Raw genomic sequence first — 14,332 nt, forward strand, 5'->3', positions numbered from 1 at the left:
AAGAAAAAAAAAAAAAAATCCAGCAGAACAAACTGTAATATTGAGGCCTTAAGAGGTGGGTCTTCAAGTGATCATCCTCAGTCCCAAGAATTACTTGTATTAGTGTGGACAAACATGTAGATGCGTGCTTGCTGCACCAAAAAGTCAAAGGCAGCCCAAATGTCCTTCATTGAGGGTTTTGGATATTGAATTATGTACTTAAGCACTTAAGAAAGACATCTTAATCTTAATCCATTTCTGTAGGTGGGAACCCACTGTCAGTAAGACCTTTTGATGAGGTTATTTTTAGTTAATAGGTATGTAGCCAACTAAATCAGGATGGTCTTAATCCTATTACTGGAGGCCTTATAAAAAAGCCACACAGAGAAAGCCATGGAAGAAGCTGGAAGCCAAGGGAACTGGGAGAAAAATGGAGAAGACATTGCCATGTGCACTGCCACATGAGGGAAAAGCCCAAGACCAAGGATCCACGGCAATCAGTCCCAGAATGTCACATTCTCCAGGGCAAAAGCATCACCTTGCTGATGCTTTGATTTTGGACTCTCCTAGCTTCAAAACCATGAGCCAATAAATTCCCTGGATTTAAACCAACATGTTGTATGGTATTTATTTTAGCATCTAGTTAATTAATAAATGGGGACTGGTTAAATTAGATTATAACCATACAGTGAATATGACAAAACCTTTATAACGTGAAATAAACTTGTAACCAATGACACGGAAGGATGCCCTGAATGTATCGTGAAGCGAAAAGAAGAAAGTTGTAAAATGTATGTTATAACTAATGTTTTAGAATTTTTTGCTGCAATGAACATATTTAAGTATTACCTATTTTTAAAAAATATTTGGGTATATTATTTTCATGATAAGAAAAACAATACTAAAGCTTTTTTCATTTTGGGGAACAAACAATGCTTTTGCTGTGGTCAGTGTGTCTAAAAGTTATTTGCACTATAAGCACTATTAGCTTTGCTTGTTCTAGCCACTATGATTTTAGCAAACTATTTCCTGAGATTGAATAATTACCAAAGTTATCTACCATGAGGCAACAGTACAGGTTTCCTCCTGCACACCCTGTAACAATTAAAATAAAAATTTTTATGTTGCCATTTCTATTAAATACTGATTTAAAAATCCATATAGTTGCCTCCTAAAAGAAACAAGTAAATGTTTGTTTGCTTTTGTAAAATAATGCCTCTTATTATTCCAAATTAAATAAACAATTGGATAATTGAAAAATATTTATGTATTTATTTAATATACAGCTTAGTTATAAAACACTCCATGAAGATTTAAAAAGATGGTGTGCATTCAACAAGTATTTGCTGAAGCAATGAATGAAGTAAGCAAATGAATGCAGAAAGGATTTTGTTTTTTATTTATTCTAGCCTTAAATTTATTTTAGAATTGTTTTAAACAGAAATGTTTTATCAAAGCATTTGAAATCAGGCACTATTTTTGTCTTTTTATTTCTACTCCTTAAACATGAATGTGAAAATCCCCAAATAATGTTTTCCTTACCCGTGAAGATTTCTTCACAGAGTTGTCCCATCTCCTCACTCGTACAACAAATTGCATGTTCAACATAGTCAGGATCCCGCTAAATGTTTGGTTGATTTTTGGAGTAAGAATTTCAAAGTACTCTTCAAAATTGGGCTTTCCTTGGAAGTCTCTCCTGTTCACCAGCCTTCTAATACCATTGCCAAACTGCAGAATTGTCATATCTTTGTCAAACATGAAATGGAATGGAAATGTCTTACAGAAGAGAGACGCAGGGATCACCAGAGTGGACTGGGGTTTCCCAGGGGACAGGGATGGCTTGGTGCTTTTGACATGAACGGAGTATAACAAATAGGGCTGATTCACAAACTCACTGCAATCGTTACTGAAGCAGGGAGGCACCAACGACACTTCCACTTCAGATTCATACAACACGTGAGCAGCTGCCTTAATTATGCCTGGAAGAATCAGGGATGTGATTCTTTTGGGAAAGAAATAGTAAACATCTAAGAAATCTTGATCTTTATCAAGGCATAAAATGGAGGCATCATCAAGCCTGCCCCATTTATCCACTTCTTGGCAATGGCTGCTCTGTTTCAGAAGGGTACTGAAGCTATTTAAAAAATCTTTAAGGGTTCCTCCAACCACGCCTAGGATGTGTTCATCTTCTTCATAACATATTTTAAAAAGCTCTTCACCGAGAGATTCTTTGACGATTTCCACTGGAACTCCTGAAAGAATATAACACAATGTCTGCTGATTCAAATATGCCATCTTGGTAGAGTTGTGACTGTTAGTACTATCAACAAGGTTTTATTTGTTTATTTAGTTCTCTTTATATCTGCCAATAACACTTCCAAACAAAATGAAACATGTATATTCAAATTAGCTACATGGATTATTAGCTTCTAAAATTCTGGTAGCTCTCATTGAAATAAAAATCCCAATTCAGTTAATTTAAAAAGAATGGCAGCTAAGTACCATACGCAATTTTTTAATCTCTTTTAAACTTAACTGTAAAAGAAAAATCAGAATTCTAGAATCAACTCTATTTCGAAAAAAGCCCTGCCATCTTTCTGTTAACAGCAAAAATAAGTATATCTTCATAAAGGGGCACTCTTCCGGTTGGAGGACCTCCAGCAGTATAAGAGTTAACTACTGGAATAAATTTAAAGTCACTGGTCCTGAAACTGAATCTTGTCATTTTTCTCGAAGTAGGATTATAAATTATTTTTTTAAATAATTATTTGTCTGAGTAAAATAATGTTCATGTTGTTCAGTGTTACCTGAATGGATGGATATTTGCTTCGAATGTCTTATTATTTCTACAGCTTCTCTTTCCTAATCGCTTTGTCTCTCTAACCTCTGTGTATCCCATTTTTTTCATTTGTAACATAGGAAAACCATAATTCCCTTTTTTTTGAGATTAAACAAGTTTTATATATATATATATATATATATATATACACTACTTAGAACCATGGAAAGCACTGAATGTGTGTAAGCTATTATTATTATCATTATTAACCATATATCTGCCAATATTCATGTTGAAACTATCAGGAAAATTTCCTGAATATAATTCCCTCTTGATAGCACAGTTGTGGTGTGTGGGGATCATGCTTAGAATAGTGACAGTTTCCTAAGAAGTGCTCAGTATAAGTTAGCTCTTATTTAACATTTTGTACTCACACTTTCTAAAGGAGACCATAGCAAATTCATCCATCTACTTTTCCTCCAAAACTAATTATTAATGTGAAAACACTGTTATCAGATTAGATAGTGTGCCCCCTTTTCCTGTGATTGCTTCCAACCTTAACAAGTCTTTATTCCTACTTTGTGGAAAAGAATTTCTCATGCATAAAAGAGAAGCAGATAGTTAGATTCAAGATCAAGGCCCACAAATGTATAGAAGTCAGCTTCTCATTCAACCTTATGGTAGTAATAGAAAATGTTTTCAGTCCAACCAAAATATATAGTATGAGAAAGAGTTATTGTTAGTGTATACCATATATAATATTGGAACACTTCACATTGGGAGTTGCTAACAAATAAATATGAGTATTTTAGGAGGAAATATTAGTTCTGCAGGTGTAGGATGTACCCTAATTACATATACTTAAACAATTCTATTACCTGCTGCAATTGCATGGTCTGCAATTATTTTTTCAAAGTCTTCTCTTTCCAAAGATTTCCTGGAAATATTTCAATATCTTAAATTATAAACAGCCAATTCTAAAACTTCAGATTATAACATAATAAAAGATGAAAGAAAATAATTTACCTTTTTTGTGGAGTCACATCTGAACTATCAAGTTTATAGGAAAGGAGCAATGACATGTAAAATTCAAAACAATGTTGGAAAACCCCAAAATATACAGGATATTGAGTTTTTCACTGTTTTATTTATGAAGGATATTTATCATTTAAGTTATATTTGCACAGACTAATATTAAAGAGGTTTGCACTGGCAGGGTCCCAGGGGTGTGAAATGGTCAAGAAGGGGCTAGTAACAAAGCATCTCGAGGTTTTTCTAATTATCCAACCAAGGAGAAAAATCTACATACAGATTTCACTTTTAATTATCATTTTCTTCTAAAGCAGATACATCTTATTTCTTGCTTTTAAGCTGAGGAATTTAGGTATGTATCTCTCAGCCATCATTATACTAAACTTTTAACCTTGATCGTGTATAAAAAATTAGTAACATCTTCTAGGAGTTGAATCATGTATGTTCAAGTTCTGATTTCTGGTCCTGTGAATATGACTTTATTTGGTCTTTGAAGATGTCATTAGTTAAGATGAGACCAAACCAGGACAACTGGTGTCCTTACTAGTACTGGGGAGAATTAAACACAGGCAGAGGGGAGGGGAGAAGGCCAGGTAACGGATGAAGCAGACAACCCTATGGCTGCCAGCGAGCCACCACCAGAAGCCAGGAGAAAGGCACTTTCCCTGCAGACTTCAGAGGGAGCAGGGTCCTGCCAAGACCCAGGCTTTGGACTTCTGGCCTCCAGAGCCATGAGACAACACAGTGATGTTGTTTTAGGGAACCCAGTTTGTGGTACTTTGTTATGGCAGCCCTAAGAGACTAAACTAGTAACTAAAGAAGTGTACTCTTTATTCAACTACTGCACAGTTCCTACACCATAGAAGTTGATAATGTAATAGCAGACATTTTGATTGACAGAAAGCTTAAGAATTTTAAATTAACTTATTAATTCAAGCATGTCTAATTATTTTATGATGATTTCTGATAGTGGTAACTGATTATAACCAAATTTGGCAAAGTGCTAATGCATATTAAAAGACATGCAAGGGTGCATTTGTGGTTCAATTTGACATTAGTCAACCCAGGTTTATGAAATAGGCATATATCTGAATTTTAAGCAGATTTCAATAAAATATAGTACACGTAGAGAAATTTCGGAAGAAAATTATTGTGAGGTGGAAAACTGCTCACTCCTCCACACTTTATCACACAATGATTTATTACTTATAAGTATTTAAAATACTGGGTAGAAGTATTTTCTTAATTGATTAAGGGTTGTTCAGTGATGTTATATACCGTGTGGATTTAGAGATCCCCAAGCCCCTTATTATATATTTCTCTATCTTTAGATTTCTTTAGTTCATATAAACAATGGCATTTTTTCTCTAAAGAATGTGAGCAAGTCTGATCAGAGAACTTTTATGCTTAATACCCCATACCCATGAAGGTGTAAGTGAACCTTAGCTCGTACAGAGTATACAGTGCAATCAAAATAAGTTCCCAATCTTTACCTCAAAAAATATATAAGTAGGGGTAATTACACACATGCATGTGCAATAACATGTGAGCACATGCAGAGACACACACCAGCCATGAGTCCATGCATATGATGATGTGATCAAAAGACCTCAGGAAAAGAAACTAAGCAAAATTTCTCTGGGCAACATGCTCATTTAAGAAACTCAGTTCACTTCCCAAAAAAAAGAATGGGAGGGACTTGTCTCCAGTCCTTCACTCAGAGGCAGTTGTTTATTATATTGGATTTTTGGTTCTCAGGTCATAGAAGATAAGAAGCAGTCCACAAAAGAGGTTAGAGTGTGCTCAGCAGCTGGCAAGTTCAGAGCAGTAGAAATGGCAGTTGACTTGCTGACAAAAAGATGGGAAATAATAAAAACCCAACAAAGAATATACTCAGAACCAAAAATGCAACGTAAAGAAGAGTCATTTAGTATATCAGCAGGTCTTCTTATGGGATAAAAGTTCATCTTATTTCAACCAATGAATAATTATCATCAGAAACAGCTTTTACAGTTTAAAAAATAAGAGAAATAGTAAAGATGTTTCAAGGCTTCCAAATAAAATAGGCAATTTTTAAAGGACACACTGTTAGGAACACATCTTAACTGGATGTCTGCATCTAGCTGTAGGGACATTTCAAAACACAAAGTCCTGAAAATAAATTTCGAGTAAACTGGCTGCCAAGGACTTAAGTAGACAGACAACAGTAGCATGGCTGGAATGACTTCTGAGTATCTAATCAGCTTGACTGAGAATTTTAGGTCAGAGCCATTCTGGAATGTTTTTCATATCACTTGTGGAAGCAAAGCTTCTGTCAGACACATAGATTCACACCCTCTCCTTCTAGATCCATCCAATGCCTCCTTCTTAGCTTGGTCCTGCTGTCTGAAGTTTGGGAGCAGGAAGTTTTCAGAAAGGAAAATTAAGCACAGAAAATCCACAAAGCAGATTATCTACTCCTGAGTAGATGATAGCTAAATGAATGTATAAAATATTCCTGACAATGGTAATATTTTTCAAAACTCCAATATTCAAAATTGCACATTTGGAAGTATTTATTCTTTTGTTTACATACACAATAATCCTTGAGATTTTGGGGGATCAAAAACAGGACTGATCTATTATTTGGCAAGAGTAAATGTGCCTAGATATATTTGAATAATTATATATATTAAATATTTTAAAAATCATATGTGTATATACACTATATGTTTGTGTATGTATATACACACACACTATACACACACACACACACAATCAAAGTCTTCTTAAAAAATTTCAAAGGCAGAATACAAATAAAATACAGAAATAGAATTGGTATGCAGCTAGTGCACAGTGGTACAACCAAACTGGAAATGATGAAATAATGAAACCTCTCTGATGCTGCTCCCAGGCTCTCCTGACCCATCTCCTCCTGAAGTAGCACCTAACGGCTTAGCAGGTGATTAGGGTGTGTGTGTATGGGGGGGGGGTGGGGGAGGGGGCGGGAGGGCAGGGTCCTGGGACCCAGCTACAAACCTTTAGCAGTGTCTTTAAAGTAAGGAATCTTTTCTGATTGTTTGGCATCCATGCCTTACTTGTTGTTAAATATTTTAGAAATTATCCCTTAATATAAATGAAAAGGCTTTTATAAGAGCTTGTAAAAAGCAGCAGTATATGGTAACACGGTTAAACTCATGTTTACAGAAAAACCTTAAAAAAGACTTGAAAGCCGGCACTGCCTTTTCCTATGTGTAAAACCTTCAACCTTTTATATTAGCCTGAATTTAATCTACAAAATGTGGAAAATAAATGCACTTACTTTCAGGTTAGTAACTGCTAAAACACATAATCCAGTTTCTTTTTTTTAAACCCAGTTTCTGGCATATCAGAATGAGTCAATAAATGTTGAAACAGTCAATAAATGTTGCCTAGTAACAACAATGTTAATAGTTGTGACACGAGATTCGTTTGGGTTTAAGCAACTAAAGTGATTCAACTTACCTGCTTTCTTTTATTTTATGCTTGGTCAATGTTCTCTGAAGTGCAAGGCTCAGCCGGCCAAACTAAAAATGGAAAATAAAAGATTTAAACACTCCCAACAAATAATAATTCATTTGAAGGCATATATTTTAAAACAGTCTTGAAAGTTTCTCATGAAGAAGCAGAAACATTATTTACTTTGAACGTAAGTAAATGTCATGAATTTACACTTTGGAGGCTGGGACTGTTTTTCTATGAGTCTTTCAAACTCAGAAAGAAACAAAGAACTCACGCATTGGGGGGCACAGGCTTTCCCCTTGGTTGTAGGCCTCACTGAGGGCTACAAAACAGACAAACTCAGTCGGAGTCAGGCTCAGAAGACTGTAGTTCAGTAATGCCCAGTCTGCAAAGAAGGAATCTCTGGGCACTACCTTCTCTGTGTCAAGAAATTTCCTTGGTGCGCCATCCAATATTTCAATCTCAGTCTGGCTCAACCTAAAAAAACACTGTTCCTGTCACAAACTCTAATCCAGACACCCAGTGACCCTCCAGTCCTAAGCTGCACATTCCCACTTATATTTCACATATCGTTTCCGTCTTCTCATGCAGAAAACACTGAAGTTATCTATGTCTTTCCTTTTCCTTTTATTCCTTAAATCTAACCTGTCACCAACCTCAGCTGATTGTATATTTGAAACAAACTTTGGATTAACCCTTATACAGATTTCTTTCCTGTGAACTAAAATAATAATCTTCACCACTCAATTTGTAGAACTCTTTTATTAATTTCTGAATATTTCATGAACTTTTCTACTTTGTTAGACACTTGTATGTAGTCTACATAATCATAATAAATACTTGTTTACTATGAATTGATCTCTTAAAAGCTAATTGTGTCTAACTGATAAACAGGAAGTAGAACTCTGATATTCAATGATGCCATTTTTTTTGCCCTCCCTAAAAAACATAGGTACCCATGTGTGTATACGGAGCTATTGATTCTTTCTATAGTTTACATGGAGGAAAGGGAAGAATTTTCTGGCTTTTTCCAAATTGTGGAAATACTTTCTTTATTCCTTAAGAACTATTTACAGTTTCCTTAGAATTTCCACTGGGCAAGTAAATCAATAGCATTGAGCAAACTACAGTAAAATTCTGTTTCAATGAAATGGGTTATGAAAAGGCTTTTCAGTTTAAAAGTGTACATATATCTTAGAAATTTGAAATTTATTGAAAGAAAGAGCAAACTGAAGTGTTGGAGAGAAATTAAAGAAATCTTAAATCTACAGTATATAACAATTTTTCTGACTAAGTATAGAGAGAGAGGATACACCTGCTGCAGGATGAACACAAGGCTGGCAGGGGACCTACCCAGAAGATGGATTCTGAGCAAGGTCCTAGTGGCTTTTGTGATGGCAAAGGGCAGGAAAATGTTCAGGAAGGAACATATGGGAATGCTTCTTAGCAATTGGTCACATCCAGAGAAGAAAAGTAACATTAAATTGGTAGATTATAAATGAGGTGGATTAACAGGGCACTTGAAAAGTATAAATGTCTCAGGCACCTCTTGCTTGATAGAAAGCAGCACTGGCACTACTAGTACCAGAGTAATAGTGTGGATTTTTTTTTTTAAGATTTGTTTATTTATTTATTTTATTTCTCTCCTCTCCCTCCTCCCCGAGTTGTCTGCTCTCTGTGTCCATTCACTGTGTGCTTTTCTGTGTCCACTTGTATTCTTGTCAGCGGCACCAGGAATCTGTGTCTCTTTATTGTTGCGTCATCTTGCTGCATCAGCTTTCCGTGTGTGCGGTGCCATTCCTGAGCAGGATGTACTTTTCTCGTGCGGGGTGGCTCTCCTTACAGGGCACACTCCCTGCGTGTGAGGTTCCCCCATGTGGGGGACACCCCTGCGTGCCACGGCACTCCTTGATGCGGCAGCACTGCATGTGGGCCAGCTCACCACACAGGTCGGGAGGCCCTGGGTTTGAACCCTGGACCTCCCATGTGGTAGGTGGACGCTCTATCAGTTGAGCCAAATCCACTTCCCAATAGTGTGGACTGAAAGTCCTGAACCCATATGTTTGCTCTGAGTTGTTTCATTCTGCAAACATATTCATATGGTGACAAGGGTCTGCAGGAAAATGGAGCTTGTTGCCCTTGTGCATGAAGTCTTAGTTTTTCTCCACAGCATTTTCAACTTGACTTTTTGTCCTTCTACCTGTCTCTTCCACTAGAATAGAAGCTCTTGGCAGGGAATTCCTGTCTGATTCACCACTGCATGGTATATGCATGCCCAGCGCCTAGAAGAGTAATTGGCTAGAAGAGATGTGAAATACATATCTGCTGAATTAATGTGTGTGAAAGACACTACCTCTATCAGATATTCACACTCTTGGAAGCTTAATCTACAAAAATTCATCAGTGAAGTGACAGAGACAGTGTTGAGGGGTTATTCCATTAAGTTGCTTCCAATGTAAAATAATTTGAGTTATATTTATTTATATATCAATTGCTGCCCTGATCAGGAATTTTTGATAAGCTATGAAAAAAGAAATCCATATAATTCTGCCACTGCAGAAGGCACCTATCACTTTTCCCTCCCCCTTCCCAGTGCTACTGGAGGCACCATTCTCCTCCTCTTTACCTTTCTGATTAAAACTTCAGGTAGACTTACTTTACCCTCTTCACTCAAGATCCTTTTTGGATTTTCTTTTCCTTCCCACTGACACCAGGAACTTCTCTTTTTAACCCTTTCCTCCTAATAGCAATATTGTTATGAAATAGTCACTCCTCCAACTGCTGAGGTTGGTGGAGATGTATTCCTAGTTTTCCATTTTGAATCAGAATTTGTTTTCATAAAGAAAAGGTGTTGAAGTCCTAGGGAGGCATGAGGAAGATACTTGAGCAATGTTATGGTTTAAGAGACTTTTGTAGAAATCTACCTTCATCTTATACCATTGTTCCTCTGGAAAATTGTTGTGAATTCAAAACAAAACAAAGTAAAAACCACAAGGAACCAACCCACCGGTTTTCCAGCCAAAAAAAACAAAGAAAAAAAAAAAAGAACTTATTGGTGGAGGCTGCTGGTGCACAGAATTTCCCACTTTGGTGCTCTAGCTCCTGTGATAAATCCTGAGCCCAGAAGCTGAGATGACAGGAATTAGCAATAAAGTTGTAAGCAGGATTCAATTTTCAGTGAATCCTCAGGGACTCATGAAACAAAATAAACCACTTCAGGACTGCTCTAGGGTGGTAAGGATACTCTATATTCCAACAATTCTATATACTGGTTCTTAATTTCATATTTTAGGACTAAATCCAATATTTCCTTAAAAATTAATCCATTGCAATCAATAGGCAAAAATATCACACTAGTGTTTTTAGTTATCCAGCACCCAAACCATGGCCACCAACATAAGGAAGAAGACATGGTAAAGATTTTCAACTGTTATTCTCTTTAGCTCTGCAGAAGGAGAGGAACTCTTTATGTGTTCCCTCAATTCCTAAGACACTTGACCTGTTGAGATAGAGGTCATGTTCCCAAGTTTGCTTAGTGGTGAACTGACAAAAGATGCTCCCAGCTTCAAGATGGCATTGGGCTACACAGCTCCCAGAGTTGTGTCAAGAAGTGTCAGAGTTAACAGCATGAAGATGCTGATGACCAAGCGCCCTTGTCTCTGACCCAAGGGGGCAGGTTCTAGCCTTCCACGGGCAGCGAACTGAGACTCAGAGCCAGCAGGAAAGGGAGATTTTCACACCTCTGCAAATTGGCAGGGAACATTTGATGCTTTTTGGAATTAGAAGAGGAAAACCAGGCAGAAAATAAGTTCTTTTTCAATGAATTTAATTTAAAAATTATAATAGCTAACAATTACTGAGGACTCATGATATCTAGGGTATTACAAGGATTACTCAATTACCACTCGTTGAAAACTCTAGAAGGCAGGTAGTATTGTTATTTTCATTTCACACTTGAGGAGTAGAAGCTAAGAGGGGTTAAGCAAGTTGCTCAAAATGATAATGCTAGTCAGAGTGAAAAGTGTTCAAGATTTTAAACATTTTAAGATTAAACATGATTTAAGAACATGGCTGTTTTAAAGAACTGTTTTCATGTATTTCTAGGAGACAGTCAAAATTTATTATAAACTTTGCAGTGAGAAAGCAAGTGCTTACATTTACCAATTTCAAAATATGATAAAAATCTCCAAAGGGCAAGAACTCACCTCTGGGAAAATCAGTTTGCAAATACTCTCTGCCAAAGTGTGAAGATAGACTCGGCTCCTACTCGTTTTTCTTTGAGGAAGATTTCCCTGTACATTCTTCTCAGGAACATCCTGACAGATGGGCAGAGTTGCTTTGCAGCTCTCTGAGCTTCCTGCTATCTCCTCGGCTGTCTCGTTAGAAACCTGACCTGGTGTCAGTAAAGAGAATGGACATTCCCCTGTGATCTTGAGATCCTTCAGTTTCGTGCAGAACATGTTGTTGGTGATGTTTCACGCTATGCAGATCTCCTGATGAGCTAAGTTCTTCCGTGGGACCAACAAATGGAAGCCACTATCAGATCAAGGACACTGGTGACTGGAGTGTCTATGGATAGTGGAAAGTTAGAAGAGAAAGAGGAATGACTTTATACACTCATGAAAAAAGAAAAAATCAAACATAAAATTGAAGACCATATGTGCATATGTTATTTTCACATACAGAAAATCCTGGTAGAAATGTCAATTATAAAGTTAATGTGACATTTTGTTAGAGATATTTAATATGTGTGCATTTTAGTAAAATACTTTTTAAAATATTTAACATTATTCAAATAGAATGCAATTTTCTTGAAAATGTCCAGAGACCAAACTAACAATTACAATTTTTATAACCTGTTTGGTCTAGTTTGATTTCACAAGGGTGGAACACTATAGTTTTATGACAGAGGCCAAGTCTTAATCTATGTTTTATTAGGGCTAACACTACTACTCTTATTGTGCTTTCCTTTCTGAAAAATCAGAATAGTATAAGCCAATGTCTCCTAAACATATCCATGTAAATGTTATTTGTTTTTGTTTGTTTGTTTGCTGTTTGTTTTTAGGAGGTACCTGGAATCAAACCTGGGACCTCAAACAGAATGTACATATATATTTTTTAGGAGGTACCAGGGATTGAACCTGGGACCTCATACATGCAAAGCAGGTGCTCAACCGTTGAGCTACACCCATTCTACTCTTAAACATATCTAAAGGGAAAAACATATAACAATGCCCAGGTATGCTTTTGCAACAGAAACACTAACTTTTAGATGAAAGAAAATTATTTCAATTGAGATTTATTATAGAAAAAAAATTTCTGAAGCTAGAATTTTTTATAAAATATTATCATCAAATTTAAAAAAATACATTTTAAAAGAACTCTGTGTTGCTAAGAACATGGCCTTGAATTTCTGTGGTCTCTGGATCCCAATCCAGACAACCCAGGGGTAAAACAAAAAAACTCTTTGTTTTTGTTGTTGTTGTGGATGTGAATCTTCACACAATTCAAAACACAGTTATCACTGGTTATTTGTCATTAGAATAGTCTAGTTGTGAATTCAGCTTACCAACAATAACAATCTTGATTAGGTGATAACTATTTCTACTCTTGGAAAATCAAAGCAACCCTGGAAAAAGTGGAAATAAACCCATACTTACTAACCCTTTCCTATGTGACTGGCACATTGCTAGAAATTCTGTATTTGCCTTTAATCTTCCTAGGAATTGTTTCATACTACGACCATTTGACACAGGAACTATTTCTTTTTTTTTAGATCTAAATTAATTTTTTCTTCTTTTCATTTAAAAAATTTTATTCAAGTATATCATTCATACATGAACATAAACAATAAGTATATAATAAAAGTTGTGAACTTACAAAACATGCATGCATATTATCACATAGGGCTCCCATCATCCCCTACCATCTTAAATTGTTGTGAACATTTGTTAGAAACTATGAAAGGGCATCGTCAAAATATTAGTATTAACTATAGCTAGTATTTTACATTTGGTGTATTTTCCCCCAACTATCTGATTATTAGTTCATGATAGAACGCTCTCATATTTGGTCTGTTAACCACAGTCCATCTTCCACCATAGGATTTCCTGTGTTATACAGCCCCATGCCTTGTACAATCTATTCAAAATGTACACTCACTGGCTCTCATTTCATCACAGAGTTGAGTTGTCATCACCTCACTCAATTTTAGAAAGTTTTCATTACTCCGAAAGGAAAAATCCCATACCCCCTTATACCCCGCCTTGTTGTCCCTTAGAATTGGTGTATCTTCTCTGCCATTGCTACAAAAATATTACAGTATTACTGTTAACTATTATCCATAAGTTAAATTAGCTATTAATTTTCCCTCAGAGGTAAATGAAGATATTAGTTAATAGCATAAATAAAAGAATATTGTTTTTTTACTAAATGTTAAGAATATGGTGAGACACAGGAACTATTATTCCCACTTTTACATATGAGGGGTGGAGGCTCAAGAGTTTAAGTCATCTTTTCCAATTTGAAATGCTAGAAAGTGACAGAGTTAGTTCACATGTAGATCCAGCTGATCGCAAAGCCAATGTGTTTTCTCTTATCCAAAACTCGCATGACCAAGTTAGAACGGTTTCCAAATCATCAGATTTAGTGTGTAAACTAGGATTAGTTTATCTTGAAAATTTTATTACAAAGCAAAATAGAATTCAATTCTCCTATTTATTGGCTGGTGGTATTTGAATCATCCGGGATACAGCCTTATATTTTAGTTTTCAGAAGTAGAGTTCAATTTCAATTATTTTTTCTCTTTTCCTTGCTTCTCAATGCCCTTAATTTTTTCCAATAAGTATAAGTGACAGCCTGTAATTTCCACAGATAAATTGTCTAATAAATTTAGAACAATGGACATCAACTGGGGCAAATAAGAAACCTAAATCCAATACCTGATATATGAGGGATGACATGGGGCAATAGATATAGGGCAACATTATAGATGCTGATGGGCCAGAAAAGATGCTGGTAAATTCCGTTACATAAAGTCATACACAAAATCTGTGATCATGT

General features: G+C 36.0%; 1 protein-coding gene across 5 annotated transcripts in view; it reads right to left on the minus strand.

The window, feature by feature from the left end:
- GUCY1A1 (guanylate cyclase 1 soluble subunit alpha 1) overlaps positions 1-14,332 on the minus strand; it is a 56,665-nt gene that overhangs the window by 18,274 nt on the left and 24,059 nt on the right. For all 5 annotated transcript variants that reach the window (XM_004471648.4, XM_023592630.3, XM_071214372.1 and 2 more), the window contains 4 exons: positions 11,476-11,839; positions 7,274-7,335; positions 3,637-3,695; positions 1,522-2,231 (listed from right to left, as the gene is read on the minus strand). In XM_004471648.4, coding sequence (XP_004471705.1) covers positions 1,522-2,231; positions 3,637-3,695; positions 7,274-7,335; positions 11,476-11,730 — 1,086 coding nt within the window. In that variant the 5' untranslated portion in view covers positions 11,731-11,839. The remainder of the gene's footprint in view (positions 1-1,521; positions 2,232-3,636; positions 3,696-7,273; positions 7,336-11,475; positions 11,840-14,332) is intronic.

This window comes from Dasypus novemcinctus, chromosome 1 (assembly GCF_030445035.2).
Source record: "Dasypus novemcinctus isolate mDasNov1 chromosome 1, mDasNov1.1.hap2, whole genome shotgun sequence".
Lineage (NCBI taxonomy): Eukaryota > Metazoa > Chordata > Mammalia > Cingulata > Dasypodidae > Dasypus > Dasypus novemcinctus.